General features: G+C 34.0%; 1 protein-coding gene across 1 annotated transcript in view; it reads left to right on the top strand.

Moving 5' to 3' along the window:
- ADAM32 (ADAM metallopeptidase domain 32) overlaps window positions 1–17,578 on the top strand; it is a 156,135-nt gene that overhangs the window by 122,284 nt on the left and 16,273 nt on the right. Inside the window, exons 17-19 of the mRNA XM_039463376.2 lie at window positions 3,925–4,008; window positions 10,958–11,060; window positions 15,588–15,744. Coding sequence (XP_039319310.2) covers window positions 3,925–4,008; window positions 10,958–11,060; window positions 15,588–15,744 — 344 coding nt within the window. The remainder of the gene's footprint in view (window positions 1–3,924; window positions 4,009–10,957; window positions 11,061–15,587; window positions 15,745–17,578) is intronic.

Genomic DNA, 17,578 nt, shown 5'->3' with positions numbered 1-17,578 from the left:
TATTCTTTTAGGCTAAATAACACATGGGTCAAAGAAAAATTCCCAAGAGAAAATTTAAAATATTTTAAATTAAGTTAAAATGAAAATACAACTTATCAAAACTTGTGGAGGACACAGGGAGAAAAATGGCAGATAGGAGGCAGGACTAACTTGCAGCTCTCACTCGGATGGACAGAATAGCATATGAAGACTCACATGATGAACGTTTGCTCCAAGAACCACTGTAGGAGGATACCAGGAAAACGTAAAGAATTCACAGACCCTTTGAAAGAAGCAGCTTGCTGCTGCAAACTTGGTGAGACAGATGTAAAACTGTAAGTGCCCAATGTGTAAGTGGGGGAAAGTCTGGCTTTGGATACACATCCTTTAACTGGAGAATCTGAAAATCCACATCACAGGGGAAGAAGAATTTAACCTTATCTAGAGCTGAGATGAATTTAGAGAGTCAAGCAAAACATAAAAGTAGAAGAAGTAGCGGAAAGAGCCATGTAGGCAGTCCCAGTTCTCAGGGAAGCCCTGGGAAGCCATTTCTGACTTAATCTCAGAGGGGTCCCTGGGGAGGACAGTGGAATTGGGGAAGGGCCACAAGGGGAAGGAGACTTCCAGCTTAACTTTGTAAAAATTTTGACAGAAATGTGAATTTTCCTGGGCAGAATGTGGTGGGCTGAACAAGAAGTGGAAATATGAGCAAAGAAGCCATGGCAGGCAGGTTGGAGCGAGGCTTGAAAGCTCTGCTTGCTTTGTCAGTGGGTAGGCTTCTAGCCTAGGGCAAGATCTCAGTCCTGTATACCAGAGGGCTGGATATAAATTGGGCTCTGTTGGCTACTGGGAGATCATAGTGGGAGTGAGACTGGCCTTACTAGCTGTATAGGAGCTGGGTGAGACCTGTCACTGCTGGCTTTCCCCCACTTCCCTGGTGACCTGTATGAAGCAGCAGAGGTAGCCATGATCCCCCTTGGAATGTAACTCCATTGGCCTGAGAACCACCCTTCCCCTAACCACCACAACAGTCATAGCAAGCCCTACTCAAGGATAGTTTGAGTTCAGACATGCCCAACCAACTCTGCTCCCATCTGATGGTCTTTTGCTGCCTGTTCTGGTAGCCGAAGACAAAAATGACAGTAACTCCATTTTTTTCTGTCCTAAGCCTCCAGACCTGTGATGGGAGGGGCTGCCACGAAGGTCTCTCACATGCCCTGGAGACAATTTCCTCATTGTCTCAGTGGTAAACATTTGGGTCCTCATTACTTCTGCAAGTTTCTGTAGCTGGCTTGAAAATGGGATTTTCTTTTCTATTTCATTGTCAGGCTGCAATTTTTTTTAAAACTTTTGTGTTCCGTTTCCCTTTTAAAACTGAATGCTTTTAACTGCACCCAAGTCACATCATGAATGCTTTGCTGCTTAGAAAGTTATTCTGCCAGATATCCTAAATCATCTCTTTCAAGTTCAAAGTTCTACAAATCTCTAGGGTGGAGGTAAAATGCTGCCAGTCTCTGCTAAAATATAATAAGAGCCACCTTTGCTCTAGTTTCCTTCAAGTTCCTGATCTCTATATGAGACCACCTCAACCTGGACTGTATTGTTGATATCATAATCAGGATTTTGGTTCAAACCATTTGACAAGTCTCAGCAGCACCCTACTCCACTGGTGCCAATTTACTGTATTAGTTTGTTTTCATGCTGCTGATAAAGATATACCTGAGACTGGACAATTTACGAAAGAAAGCAGATTAATGGACTTACAGTTCCACATGGCTGGGAAGGCCTCACAATCATGGTGGAAGGTAAAAAGAACATCTTGGCAGACAAGAGAAGAGAGATAGTTCAGTGAATTTCCTCTTTATAAAAGCATCAGGTCTTGAGATTTATTTCCTATCACAAGAATAACACAGGAAAAACCTGCCCCCATGATTCAGTTACCTCCTACTGGGTCCCTTACACAACAGGTGGGAATTCAAGATGAAATTTGGGTGGGAACTCAAGAAGGGTCAAAGACTTAAATCTAACAGTTGAAACCATAAAATTCTAGAAGACAACATCAGAAACACCCTTCCGGATGTTGGCTTAGGCAAAGAGTTCATGAACAACAATCCAAATGCAAATACAACAAAAACAAAGATAAATAGATGGGACTTAATTAAACTTAAAAGCTTCTTCATAGCAAAATAAATAATCAGCAGAATAAACAAAAACCCACAGAGTGGGAGAAAATCTTCACAACTGTGCATTCAACAAGTTACGTCCAAGGTCCAGAATCTACAAGGAACTCAAACAAATCGACATGAAAAAAATAATTCCATCAAAAAGTGGGCTAAGGATATGAATAAACACCTCTCAAAAGAAGATATACAAATGGCCAACAAACATGAAAAAATGCTCAACATCACTGATTGTCAGGAAAAAGCAAATCAAAATCACAATGCGAGGTGGTAACCTTACTCCTGCAAGAATGGCCAGAATTTAAAAATAAAAAAAATAATAGACGTTGGCATGGATGTGGCGAAAAGGGAACACTTTTACATATTCCATGGGAATGTGAGTTAATATAAGAATTACAGAAAACAGTATGTTGGTTCCTTAAATAACTAAAAGTAGATCTACCATTTGATCCAGAATTACCACTACCCAGTGGAAAAGAAAAAGTCATTATATGAAAATGACTCTTGCATGCATGTATTTATAGGAGCACAATTCACAACTGCAAAAATATGGAACTAGCTCAAATATCCATCAGTCCATGAGTAGATAAGAAAATGTGGTAAATATAGACAATGAGTGGCTGTGAAATACACACACACACACACACACACACACACACACACACCCCCATGGAACACTACTCAGCCTTAAAAAGGAACAAAATAATGACATTTACAGAAACCTGGATGGAGTTCGAGACCATTATTCTAAGTGAAGTAACTCAGGAATGGAAAACCAAATATCATATGTTCTCACTTGTAAGTGAAAACTGAGCTATGAAGATGCAAAGGCATAAGAATAATACAACTGACTTCAGAGACTTGGCGGAAAGGGTGGGAGGGGTAAGGGATGAAAGGGTACACATTGGGTACATGGGAGGGGTAAGGGGTGAAAGGGTACACATTGGGTACATGGGAGGGGTAAGGGATGAAAGGGTACACATTGGGTACAATGTGCACTGCTAGAATGATGGCTTCATCAAAATCTCAGAAATCATCACTAAAAAACTTGTTTATGTAAGCAAACACCACCTGCTCCCCCAAATCTATTGAAATAAAAATTTAAAAAAGAAGTAACTAAGGTGAAATAAAACTGCGGCCTTGTTCCAATGTGACTTGTGTCCTTATAAAAAATAGATTTGGATACACAAAGAGACACCAGGGGCTTGTGCATGCAGAGGAAAGGCCATGTAAGAGCATAGAAAGAAGGCAAGTCTAGAAGAGTTCTCAGGAGAAACCAACCCTGAAGACACCTTGATCTTGGACTTCCAGCCTCTATAACTGTTAGAAAATAAATCACTGTTGTTAAAGCCACTCAGGCTGTGGTACTTTGTGATGTCATCCTAAGCAGACAACATAATATCCTTATTTAGATGTTTGCTGAAACTCTCTTATTATTAAATCGCTGGGCTTTTTGTTCTTGTTTTATTCTGCTTTAGAACTACATGAAGAAACAGTAATAATAATATCAATTTAAAATGCAAAGAAATCACAAATATCTTTTTTTGCAAAATAAAACCCAAAAAGCAAAAAACCAAACAAACAAACAAAGCAACACCCTGTGGAATGCAGCAAAAACAGTACCTAGAGGAAAATTTGTATCATTGAATGGCTATGATTTTATATCATATAATTACTTATTTGTAAAAGAAAAAAATACTTATTTGTAATGTTAGGATGACTGTATCCCTCACATGGAAACTTTTTTGTATGTGTTTTTCTTTAGGTTTGTGTAAATCGTCAATGTGTAGAATCAAGGATAATTAAGGATTCAGCACATGCTTGTTCACAACAGTGTTCTGGACATGGAGTAAGTAAGCACATGTTTCCCTGAATCACATTTCTTGGACGTTTTTTTGCATCACTCATTAATTTATCAACATTTTTTGGGTCACTACCATGTGCCAGACTCTGTTGCATCTAGCTTCAGTTGGGATCTGAATTAAGTCATTAAATTCAGTAGCCATAATTAGTTACAGAGGATATTTTGAGTAGAATCAAATTGCTAATGACCTAAATATATATTGTTTTGATTGTGTACTTTTTAGAGGGTGTTAAATTTCCCGATAAACACATTAACCTGGTTCTCAATGGAAAGATAATTATGCTGTAATTCCTGTGTCTATGAATATACATGGATCATAAAAACTTTTTTTATTTCTCTACTTTTAAAAATACTTTTTTTTTTTTTTTTTTTTTTGAGCAGGTTTAGGTTCACAGAGATTTGGAAAATAGAAAGTACAGAGATTTTCCATATATTCACTCATCCTACATAGACACAATCTTTCCCAATTTTAACATCACACATCAGAGTGGTCTATTTGTTGTAATTGATGACCTACAAGGACATATTATTACCCAAAGTCCAGTTTACTTTAGGATTTACTGTTAGTGTCACACATTCTGTAAGTTTTGACAAATGTGTAATGATACAGATCCATCATTATGATATATAGAGAATATTTTCATTACTCTAGAAATTCTCTGTGCTCCATCAGTTTATCCTTCTCTCATCCCTAACCCTTGGCAACCACTGATCTTATTACTATTTTCCTAGGTTTTCCTTTTCCAGAATATTATTTTATTGGAATCATATAGTATGCAGCCTTTTCAGATTTTTTTCTTTCACTTAGTAATATGCATTTTAAGGCTTCTCCATGTCTTTTTATGGCTTGATAGCTCATTTCTTTTAAGTACTAAATAATATTCCATTGTCTGAATGTACCATGGTTATTTATCCATTCACCTAACATTGTGGTTGCTTCCAAGTTTGGTAATTACAAATAAAGCTACTATAAACATCCTTCTTCAGGTTTTTGTGTGGACATAAATTTTCAACTATTTTGAGTAAATACCAAGGATTGTGGCTGATGTATCATAAGAGTATGGTTATGTTATGACAAAACGTCTTTGAAAGTGGCTGTACCAGTTTACATCCCCACCAGCAGCAAATGAGAGTCCCTGTTGCTCCACATCCAAGCCAACATTTTTGTTGTCAGTGTTTTCGATTTTGGCCATTCTAATAGATGTGTAGTGGTATTTCACTGTTGTTTTAATTCATATTTTATTGATGACATATGTGAGGCATCTTTTCACATACTTATTTTCCATCTATCTACCTTTTTTGGTGAGAGGCCTGTTAAAGTCTTCTGCCCATTTTTAAATCAGGTTGTTTGTTTTCTTGCTGAGTTTTAAGTTTTCTTGTCATATCTTGAATAACAGTCACATGTCCAATATATCTTTTGCAAATATTTTCTTCCAGTCTGTGGCTTATATTTTATTCTCTTGATAGTGTTTTTCACAGAGAAGGTTTTAATTTTATGAAGTCCAGTTTCTTATTTCTTTCATAGATTGTGCCTTTGGTATTGTATCTAAAAAGTCTGTGCAATACCTAAGGTCATTCAGGTTTTTTCTGAGTTATCTTCTAGAAGTTTTTTAGCTTTGCATTTTACATTTAGGCCTATGATCCATTCTGGATTAATGTTTTGAAAGGTGATAAGTTTGTGTCTAGATTTTTTTTCTCCCTGCATTTTAATGTCCAGCTAGCACTAATTGTTGAAGTCTTTCTTTTCTCTACTGTATTGCTTTTGCTCCTTTGGCAGAGATCAGTTGACTAGATTTATGTTTGTTGATTTCTGGGCTCCTTATTCTATTTCACTGATCCATTTGACTATTCTTTCTGCTGTATTATATTGTCTTGATTACTATAGACTTACAGTATGTTGAAGTTGAATAATGTTAATCTTCTGACTTTGTTCTTCTTCTTTCAATGGTAACTTGACTATTCTTGATTTTTTTGTGTTTCCATATAAACTTTAGAATCAGTTTGTTGATTTTCACAAAATGACTTGCTGGAATTTTGACAGGGATTGTGTTCCATGTCTAAATCAACTTAGTAAGAACTGATTTCTTGACATATTGAGTCTTTCTATCTTATGAACATGTAATGTGTTTTCATTTATTTAGTTCTTTTTTCTTTCATCAGTGTTTTATAGTTTTTCTCATATTGATCTTACATATATTTTGTCAGAGTTATAGTAAGTACATCATTTTTGGGGGAGTGCTAATGTAAATAGTATTATATCTTTAATTTCAAGTTTCATTTGTTCATTGTTGGTGAGTAGAAAAATTATTGGCTTTTGTGCATTAACCTTGTGTCTTGCAACCATACTATAATCACTTGTTAGTTCCAAGAGTTCTTCAACTCTTTTTAGATTTTCTATATTGATGTCTACTTTATGTGAACAAAGACAGTTTTATTTTTTCCTTCCCAATCAGTATTTATTTTTTCTTATCTTATTGTATTAGATAGAACTTCCTGTATAATATTGAATAAGAGTGGTGAGAGGAGACATCTTTGCATTTCTCCTTATCTTAGTGGGAAAGTGTTTAATTTCTCACTATAAGTATGATGTCAGCTGTAGGTTTTTTTTTTTGATATTTTGTTAGATGAAAAAAATTTCCTCTAATCCTAGTTTGCTGATAGTTTACTTTTAAATCACAAATGAGTGTTGGCCTTTTTTTAATGTTAAATGCTTTTTTGTATCTATTGATATGATAATGCGATTTTTCTTCTCTAGCTTTTTGATGCGAGATGGAGTACATCAACTAATTTTCTAATGTTGAACCAGTTACATGCCTGTGATAAATCTTGGTTGTGGTGCATAATTATTTTTATGCATTATAGAATTTGATTTACTAACATTTAGTGAGAGTTTTTTCATCTTTGCATCTACAGACATTTTTTCTGTAGTTTCCATTTCTTATGTTTTTCTCTAGTTTTGATATTAGAGTAAGGATGGTCTGATAGAATGAATGAGGAAGTGTCTCCTCTGCATCTGTCTTCTGAAAGAGATTGTAAGATATTATAGAAAATTGGTGTAACATCTCCCTTAAATGTTTGCTAGAATTGAATAGTGAACCCATATAAACAATTATCTGTAAGATCAATTAGTAATAAGAAACATAACAATTTTTAGTTTACTTTCACTTAATTCCTTCTCTAATACTATTCTTTTCTTTATATAAATAAGATTTGCTGATTTTTATTCTCTCTGAAGAATCTGTTTTAACATTTATTTCAAAGGCAGGGCTACTGGTGATACATACTCTCAATTTTTGCCTGTCTGAAAGTCTTTATTTCATTTCCACTTTTGTAAGATAATTTCAAAGGATTAAATATTTCACTCCACACTCTTTTTGTTTGTGTGGTTTCTGAAGAGAAGTCCAGTGTAATTTTTATCTTTGTGCCTCTATAAATATGGTGTTTTCTCTCCCTGGCTTCTTTCCAAATTTGTTCTTTGATTTCCTGTAGTTTGAGTTATTATGTTTAGATATAAATTTTTGGCATTTGTCCTGATTTTTGTGTGTGCGTTTGCATTGCTCGATCTGAGATTTGTTGTAAGACATTAATTTTGGAAAATTATCAGCCATTATTGCTTCAGATATTTCTTCTATTCCATTTTTTTGTCCTCTTGGTGTCCTCATTACATATATGTTATGCATTTTCTAGTTGTCCCACAGTTCTTGGATATTCTGTTCTTCCAATCTTTTTTTTTTTTTTTTTTGTCTTTTTAGTTTAGAAGTTTCTATTGTGATATCCTCAAGCTCAGAGATCTTTTCTCATTTCAGCTATGATTAAGTCTATTAATAGGCCCACCAAAAGCATTCTTCATTTCTGTTACAGTGTTTTTGATCTCTAGCACTTCTTTTTAATGATTTCTTAGAATTTTTATCTCTCTGCCTACACTGCCCATCTGTTCTTACATGCAGTCTACTTTATCCATTAGACCTTTCAGCATATAAAATATAGTTGTTTTATTTATTTATTTTAATTTATATTTTGTTGACACATAATAGATATACCTGTTGTGGGGGTATAATTGGTAATACATTCATATAATTTATAAAAATCAAATCAGTGTAATTACGATATCCATCACTTCACATATTTGTCTTTATGATAAAGCATTTGAATTTTTCTTCTCTAGCTATTTTGAAATATGCAATAGGTTGTTTTAAACTCTGATCGTCATACTGATCTGTCAAGAGAAAATGTAGGAAAACTAAGACATTGATTATGTAACTTTTAAAAAAATATAACCTTAAAAGCACAGAAAACAAAAGCAAAAATAAACAAACGGGATTACACCAAGATAAAAGGCTCCTACGTGGCAAAAAAAAAAAAAAAAAAAAAAAAAAAAAAAAAAAAAAAAGCAATTAACAAAGTGAAGAGACAACCCACAGAATAAGAGAAAATATTTCCAAACTATCCATCTGACAAGGGACTGATAATCAGAATATATAAGGAGCCCAAATAACTCAATAGCAAAACAACAACAACAACAACAAAAAAAAACACTTCACAAATTATATGATTAAAAAATGGGCAAAATATCTGAATAGACATTTCTCAAAATAAAATATACAAATGGACAGCAAGTATATGAAAAAGCCTTCAACATCACTAATTATCAGAGAGATGCAAATCAAAATTATGAGATATAATCTCAATCCAGTTAAAATGGATTTTAACAAAAAGACAGGGAACAGCCAATGCTGGTCAGACTGTGGGAAAAAGGAAAGCCTCACACACTATAGGTGGGAATGTAAATTAATACAACCACTGTGAAAAATTGTATGGTATGGTAATTCCTCATAAAAACTAAAAATAGAACTACTATATGACCCAGCAATTCTACTACTGGGTAAATAACCAAAAGAACAGAAATCAATACTACAAAAAGATATCTGTACTCTCATGTTTATTGTAGCATTATTCACAATAGCCAAAATATAGAATCAATTTGTGTCCACAAATACATGAATAAATAAAGAAAATGTGAGATACATACACAACGTAAAAAATAATGAAATCCCGTTACTTGTAGCAACATGGATGGAACTGAAAGTCATTATGTTAAATGAAATAAGCTAAGCACAGAAAGACAAATATCACATGTTCCCACTCATATGTGGAAGTTGAAAAAGTGGATTCATGAACATACGGAGTAGATGGGTGGTTACCAGAGGCCAGAATGTGTAATGGGGAGGAGAGGATGAAGAGAGGCTGATTAATAGGTACATACATCTAGTTTGAAAAAATACATTGTGGTGTACATTTACATACTAACATAACCTAGAAGAAATTGATAGATTCCTGGAATGATACAACCTGCCAAAACTAAATCAAGAATGAATGTCCTGAACAGAACAACAACAAATAAAGATATTAAATCAGTAATCAAAACTTTCTAGCAAAGAAAATCTCAGGACCAGGGGGATTCACAAATGATTTATGTTAAACATTTACAGAAGAATTGAACAAGAAAATAAAATTGCAGGCTAATATATCTACAAACATGCATGCAAAAATTTGCAACAAAACATTAGCAAACTATATTTGCCACACATTGAAAGAATCATACGATATGACCAAATGGGATTATTCCAGGGATGCAAGGATGTTTCAAAATACACAAACCAATTAATATGGTATGCCACATTAAGAAGATGAAAGATCAATTTACTTTATGATATTAAGATGTAGAAAAATCATTTGGTAAAATCCAACACACTTTCATCGTGAAAACTCAATCCATTAGGAATAGCAGAAAGCCTATATGTCAAAAGTCCACAACTAAAATTATATTCAATGGTGAAAAAAATGAAAGCCTTTACTTTAAGATCTAGAACGATGCAAGGATAGGCACTCTCTCCACTCCTATTCAATATAGTACTGGAATGGAATTCCTAGGTGAAGCAATGAGGCAAGAAAAAGAAATAAAGGGCATCCAAATGGGAAAGAAGAAATAAAGTAGCTTCGGTTTGCAAATGGCATAATTGTATACATAGAAAACCATAAAGGTTCCATAAAACTAGTAGAAGAAATGCTGAATTCAGTAAAGTTGCAGGACACAAAAACAACACTCAAAAATCAGTTATATTTTTATACATCCAAAATAGACTATTAGGAAAGGCGATTAGTTAAACAATCCCATTTACAACAGCATCAAAAATAATAAAATACTTAGGTTTAAAACAAACCAAGAAGGTGAAAGACTTGTACACTGAAAGCTATATAAAACATGAAAAAGATTAAGGGAGACACAAAAAATGGAAAGATATTCCATGGATTGAAAAAATTAAAATTGTTAAACTATCCCTAATACTCAAAGTTATCTACAGATTCAATGCAATTCTTATGAGAATCTCCATGTGATTTTTCAAAGAAATAGAAAATTAAAAAAATTTATATGAAACTATAAAACATTCAAAGCCATCTTTAAAAAGAAGAAAAAAGCTTTTCAAAATATAGTACAAAGGTACAGTAACCAGAACAGTATGTTACTGTCATAAAATACAGACATATAGAGCAATGGATTAAAATAGAGAGCTTAGAAATAGACTCATATATGCTGGCTACAGCATGCCACTGGAGGGTCACATTTTCATTAGAATTTAAGTATGCATTTTTGAAATTGCATGGTAAATTCATGGGTAAGCATTTCAAGGTGTCAGATTTTCTTGATGCAAATATTGAGAGCCTCACTTTATGGCTTTTTTTTTTTTTTTTTTTTTTTTTTTTGCTTTGTGTGTGTGTCTGTGTTTTAGTCCAAGAAAGCAAACATTTGATATGTGAGATTGTCACTCTAAATAAACAAAATTACACTAGGTAATGGTACAAAAGTAAGCTTGATGATCACTTTCTATGAAAAAATATTTTAAAATAATCATTTAATTTTTCAAAATGATCCTAGGTGTGTAATTCCAAAAACACATGCCATTGTTCACCAGGCTATCAGCTTCCAAACTGCCAAACACGTTCCAAAGGATTTTCTGTATTTCCTGAGGAAGATATGGGCAAGTATCTGTCTGTTTAAATACCCATTTAATAAAATTCTCAAATTGCTTATCTTCACTAAAACTAAGCTCGATTTTGCCACTTATGAGGTAACTGATATTTGTAATGAAAAGGTAATCAGAATTCTCTCAAGGAATGGAAACCAAACATGCCATCTTAATATTTTTCTCTTTTTGTTAATTAATTAATTAATTAATTAGTTTTATTTCAATAAGTTTTTGGGGAAGAGGTTACATGGATACGTTCTTTTGTGGTGATTTCTGAGATTTAGGTGCAGCCATCACCCGAGCAGTGTACACTGTATCCAATGTGTAGTCTTTTATATCTCACCCCTTCCCATTCTTCTCCTGAATATCCCAAAGTCCATTGTATCATTCTTATGCCTTTGTGTCCTCATAGCTTAGCTCCCACTATGAGTGAAAACATATGTTTGGTTTTCCATTCCTGAGTTACTTTACAGTATTTTACTGTCTCAATAATGGTCTCAAACTCCATCCAGTTTGCTGCAAATGCTATTATTTTGTTCCTTTTAATGGCTGAGTAGTATTCCATAGTGTATATATATCACAATTAATGATTGATGAGCATTTGGGCTGGTTTCATATTTTTGCAATTGCAAATTGTTCTGCTATAGACATATGTGCAAGTGTCTTTTTTATATAATGACTTTTTTTCCTCTGGGTAGATACCAGTAGTGGGATTGCTGGATCAAATGGTAGATCTACTTTTGGTTCTCAAAGAAATTGCCATACTGTTTTCCACAGTGGTTGTACTATTTTACATTCCTAGCAGCAGTGTAAAAGCATTCCCTTTTAACCATATCCATGCCAACATCTATTATTTTTTGATTTTTTAAGTTACGGTCATTCTTGCAGGAGTAAGGTGGTGATATTACATTGTGATTTTGATTTGCATTTCCCTGATTATTAATGATGCTGAGCATTTTTCATATGTTTGTTAGCCTTGTGTATCTTCTTTTGAAAGTTACTTATTCATGTCCTTAGCCCACTTTTTGATGGAATTGTTTATTTTTCTTGCTGATATATTTGAGTTCCTTATAGATTCTGGATATTAGTTCTTCGTCAGATACATAGTTTGTGAAGATTTTCTCCCACTCCCACTCGATGGGTTGTCTGTTTATTCTGCTGATTATTTTGCTTTGCAGAAGATTTTTATTTTAATTATGTCCCTTCTATTTATCTTTATTTTTGTTGCATTTGCTTTTGGGTTCTTGCTCATGAATTCTTTGCCTAAGGCAATGTCTAGAATAGTATTTTGATGTTATATTCTAGAATTTTTATGGTGTCAGGGCTCAGATTTAAGTCTTTGATTTCTCTTGAATTGTTGTTTGTATAAGTTTCATTCTTCTACATGTGGCTTGCCAGTTATCCCAGTACCATTTGTTGAATATGGTATCCTTTCCCCATTTTATATTTTTGTTTGCTTTGTTGAAGATCAGTTGGCTATTTGTACTTGGCTTTATTTCTGGGTTCCCTATTCAATTCCATTGGTCTATGTGTCTATTTTTATACCAGTAGCATGCTGTTTTGGCTACTATAGCCTTATTATCTATAGCTATACTATTCTGAATGTGCCTGATCTTGTCTTGCTTTCTTTTCTAACATTAAAATATCATAATTGAAGCCGAATGTCTTCTAAAATTTCTCTTTACTGGTATTATTGACTTCCTCTTTTAGCATATTTTCTTTTTTAAAAAAATTTATAACGAAAAGAGGTTTAATGAACTCATAGTTCTGCATTGCTGGAGAGGCCTCAGGAAACTTAAAAAAATATGATAGAAGGTGAGGAGAAGCAAAGACACATCTTACATGGTGGCAAGCAAGAGGGATTGTGCAAGCACAGGAAAAACTACCAGTTATAAAAACATCATGAAGTCCTTGCCTACACCTATGTCCTGAATGGTTTTGCCTAGATTTTCTTCTAAGGTTTTTATGGTATTAGGTCTGATGTTTAAGTCTTTAATCCATCTGGAGTTAATTTTGGTGTAAGGTGTCAGGAAGGGGTCCTGTTTCTACTTTCTGCACATGGCTAGCCAGTTTTCCCAACACCATTTATTAAACAGGGAGTCCTTTCCCCATTGCTTGTTTTTGTCAGGTTTGTCGAAGATCAGATGGTTGTGGGTATGTTGTATTTCCTCTGAGGCCTCTGTTCTGTTCCATTGGTCTATATCTCTGTTTTGGTACCAGTACCATGCTGTTTTGATTACTGTAGCCTTGTAGTGTAGTTTGAAGTCCGGTAGTGTGACGCCTCCTGCTTTGTTCTTTTTGCTTAGAATTGACTTGGCTATGCGGGCTATCTTTTGGTTCCATATGAAGTTTAAGGTGTTTTTTTCCAGTTCTGTGAAGAAGGTCATTGGTAGCTTCATGACCAAAACGCCAAAAGCAATGGCAACAAAAGCCAAAATAGACAAATGGGACCTAATCAAACTCCACAGCTTCTGCATGGCAAAAGAAACAGTCAGTAGAGTGAATCGGCAACCAACAGAATGGGAAAAAATTTTTGCAGCCTACCCATCTGACAAGGGGCTGATATCCAGAATTTACAAAGAACTAAAGCAGATCTACAAGAAAAAAACAAACAAGCCCATTCAAAAATGGGTGAAGGATATGAACAGATACTTTACAAAAGAAGAGATACAGGAGGCCAACAAACATATGAAAAAATGCTCATCATCTCTGGTAATCAGAGAAATGCAAATCAAAACCACATTGAGATACCATCTCACACCAGTTAGAATGGCGATCATTAAAAAATCGGGAAACAACAGATGCTGGAGAGGATGTGGAGAAATAGGAACACTTTTACACTGTTGGTGGGAATGTAAATTAATTCAACCATTGTGGAAGACAGTGTGGCGATTCCTCAAGGACCTAAAAATAGAAATCCCATTTGACCCAGCAATCCCATTACTGGGTATATATCCAAAGGATTATAAATCATTCTACTACAAGGACACGTGCACACAAATGTTCATTGCAGCACTGTTTACAATAGCAAAGACCTGGAACCAACCCAAATGCCCAACGATGATAGACTGGATAGGGAAAATGTGGTACATATACACCATGGAATATTACGCAGCCATCAAAAACGATGAGTTCATGTCCTTTGTAGGGACATGGATGAACCTGGAAACCATCATTCTCAGCAAACTGACACAAGAGCAGAAAATCAAACACCGTATATTCTCACTCACAGGCGGGTGTTGAACAATGAGAACACATGGACACAGGGAGGGGAGCACTACACACTGGGGTCCTTTGGGGGGAAACGGGGGAGGGGCGGGGGGGTGGGGAGGTGGGAAGAGATAGGATGGGGAGAAATGACAGATACAGGTGAGGGGACGGAAGGCAGCAAACCACACTGCCATGTGTGTACCTATGCAACAATCTTGCATGTTCATCACATGTACCCCAAAACCTAAAATGCAATAAATAAACAAACAAACAAACAAACAAACAAACAAAAACATCAGATCTTGTGAGAATCCACTCACTATCATGAGAACAGAATGAGAAAACTGCCCCCATAATCCAATCAGTTCCCATCAGGTCTCTTCGGCAAGACCTGGGGATTATAATTCAAGATGGATTTGAGTTGGGACATAATTTCTCCTTCTCAGCTCTATGACTGATCCTGTGACCTCAGCTCTAAACAAAAAACATTTTCTCTGTGTTTAGTACTGTTACTGTGTTTCTGTTATAGAAGAAATGGAATAGAAGACCAGATTTTACTTTGAAGGAGTTTATCATTTAAATCAGAAAAATCTATCAATTTCTGCTTAGGAGATGACAGAAGTGATGCTGGTATATTTTTCTTTTTGTGCACCACATCTTCCATTTCTGTCATTCATTCATTCATTGAGTTAGCAAATATTTATTGAAGTCTTAATATAATCCAGCTCCAGGTGCTGGGCTAGACACTGGGGATGTACAGTGAGCAAAATGAAGTTCTTCTTCTCATGGAGTTCAGAGGATATGTTTAAGTCTATATATCCAGTGATAGCAAGGGACAGAATTAGGATTAGGAATCAATTCTAATTTTTATGTCAGTGCCCTTTTTAGCAATGCTGCAATGGCCCCATTTATAAACATTGATCCCCAAGGCCAAAAGCCAACAATCTACCAAGGAAAAATTGGATATACACAAATACATTGAATTCCTTTGATAATACACCTTGTAATTTTTGGATAACCATGCAATTATGCAATCCCACGTTGTATATCACTGAATTTTTCATCCCTACTTACAGTGTTATAGTGAGATTTTGCTGTAGCTGCTGTGAGACTTGAAGACTTTTGAACTTTCAAAATTTGGTTTCCATGTTTTTAGAATGAAAGGTTGTAGAGGTAGACCTAAGGATTATGGTTACAATTCTAGAATGATTTTTTTCATGTTCCTTGAATAACAATCCAAATTCAGAACATTTAATGAATTTGTTGCAACTTGAAAGTAAAAGTAGATTAATTTTTTTATGTTGATCTTTTTTGTATTTTTATTTTTAGATTCAATCATGGAAAGAGCATCTGAGACGACTGGAAACACCTGGCTTCTAGGTTTCTCCATTGCTCTTCCTATTCTCATTGTGACAACCGTAATAGTTTTGGCAAGGAAACAGTTGAAAAAGTGGTTCACCAAGGAAGAGGAATTCTCAAGTAGCGAGTAAATTGCATTTGTGTTCTGAAGTTAAACATTAGCACTATTTGAATCTAGTTATACATAAGACAATATCATGAGCAGCAGCAATACTTTACATATCCCTGGGATTTTGAGTATTATATCAACATGTCATTTAATTTTATGAGGTAGTTGTGAATAATCCTCTTTTTAAGACACAAAGATTTGGAAGTAGTTTACACAGTTTGCCGAAGTCATTGAATTGTTAGTTGAGAGACAGGAAGAACTCACATATATCTGTTATTTTCATATCAAAGAGAGATGATCTATGTCATCTACAAAAGAAACACCAGAAATATTTATTAAAAATGCAGATTTCTAGGCCTTATCACAGACTATTTTAATTCACATTGCTGACTCATATAAGAAATAATTTAAAAAATATTCTTTGGGTTAAATTTTCAGAAGGGAAATTTATAATTTAGATTATTACATTTTTATTTTCAAGAAATAATTCAAACACTAAGAGAAAAAGATGACAAGCATTCACTTGTCATCATGGGAAATAAACACATGTTAATATTTTTCTTGTTTCTCTTATAAAATAAGGCATTGTATTTGCAGCTGCAATTCCTTCTGGTATGATCCCCTTCCTTCCCTATAGAGACACTGAATGTTTGTGTATCTTACGTGTTTTTAATACATGTGGCATTATCCATGTGCCATAACCTAGTATTGTTTTATATATAATTTTAAATAGCTATTCTGTCTTTGTAGATGCATTTCCTTTTCTAATTTTGGAATATATGTATAAAACTTTCAGTTTCATTGAATTCTCCATATTTCTATTGTTTTTTATACCAAGTTTTGCTCTTTTTCCTCAATTCCATTCTTTTTACTTTTGCTCTGTTGTAACTCTAGATTTCTTGATTTTAATGCTTTATTAATTTTCAAGCTTTCTTATTTTCTAAAATAAGAAATACTTTAATAGCAAAAACCTTCTCCTTATATGTCATTTTCTTTACACTCTCCAATTTTTAAACTATAGTCAACATTCAATTAAAAATATTAAGAAATCTAGTGTGGTTTCTTGTTTAAATAATAAATCAACTGTAGTCTTTAGTTGTCAGTTATATAATTTATTTTCATTGTTTTAAAAATAATTTTCCAATTTTATTAGCTTATTTTGAGAAACTTGTCTGTATGATTTAGACTCAAATGTTGGAATGAAAAATGAAGTAAATTTTTATAAATGTGTAAGCTTGATATATCTGCTCCACTGTTCTTAGGGCAAACTTTTAAATTGTGTTGTTTCAAATCATTTTTATGCATACCATTATTTCCTCCTGTCTGTTTGATACTTTATTTTCTGTGAGAGGCAAAGTAAAATTTTCAATGCGTTGGAGCTTTCCCTCTGATTGTTGAAATTTTTGCTTTATGTGTTCTGATGCTTTATATGTTTTAGTTATATTTTCTTTTAATCATTACGAATTGTATCTTAAATACAATTTTCACTTTTAGATTGCTGTATCAACTTTCTCTTTAAAAATGACATGTGCCTGGTACATCTTTTTTCATTCTTTTCTCAATCTGTCTTTGCATTTAGCTAGTGTTTTATACATAATCTTTATATGAAATGCACTAGTGGAGTTTGTTATGTTCATATGCTTAATCCATGATGACATATGCTTAGGCTGAAATTTGCCATCATACTTTTTTCCTATTTACCATGCTTTTTTTTTTTTTTTTTTTAGTTTTTCTATTATCTATTTTCTTGGTTCCATTTTTCTTGTTTTTTTTTTTTTTTTTTTTTTTTGAGATGTTATTTTACTCTTGTAGCCCAGCCTGGAGTGCAGAGGTGCAATCTCAACTCACTGCA

This window comes from Saimiri boliviensis, chromosome 13, assembly GCF_048565385.1.
Source record: "Saimiri boliviensis isolate mSaiBol1 chromosome 13, mSaiBol1.pri, whole genome shotgun sequence".
Taxonomy (NCBI): Eukaryota; Metazoa; Chordata; class Mammalia; order Primates; family Cebidae; genus Saimiri; species Saimiri boliviensis.
This window is presented reverse-complemented; position numbering and strand designations above follow the sequence as displayed.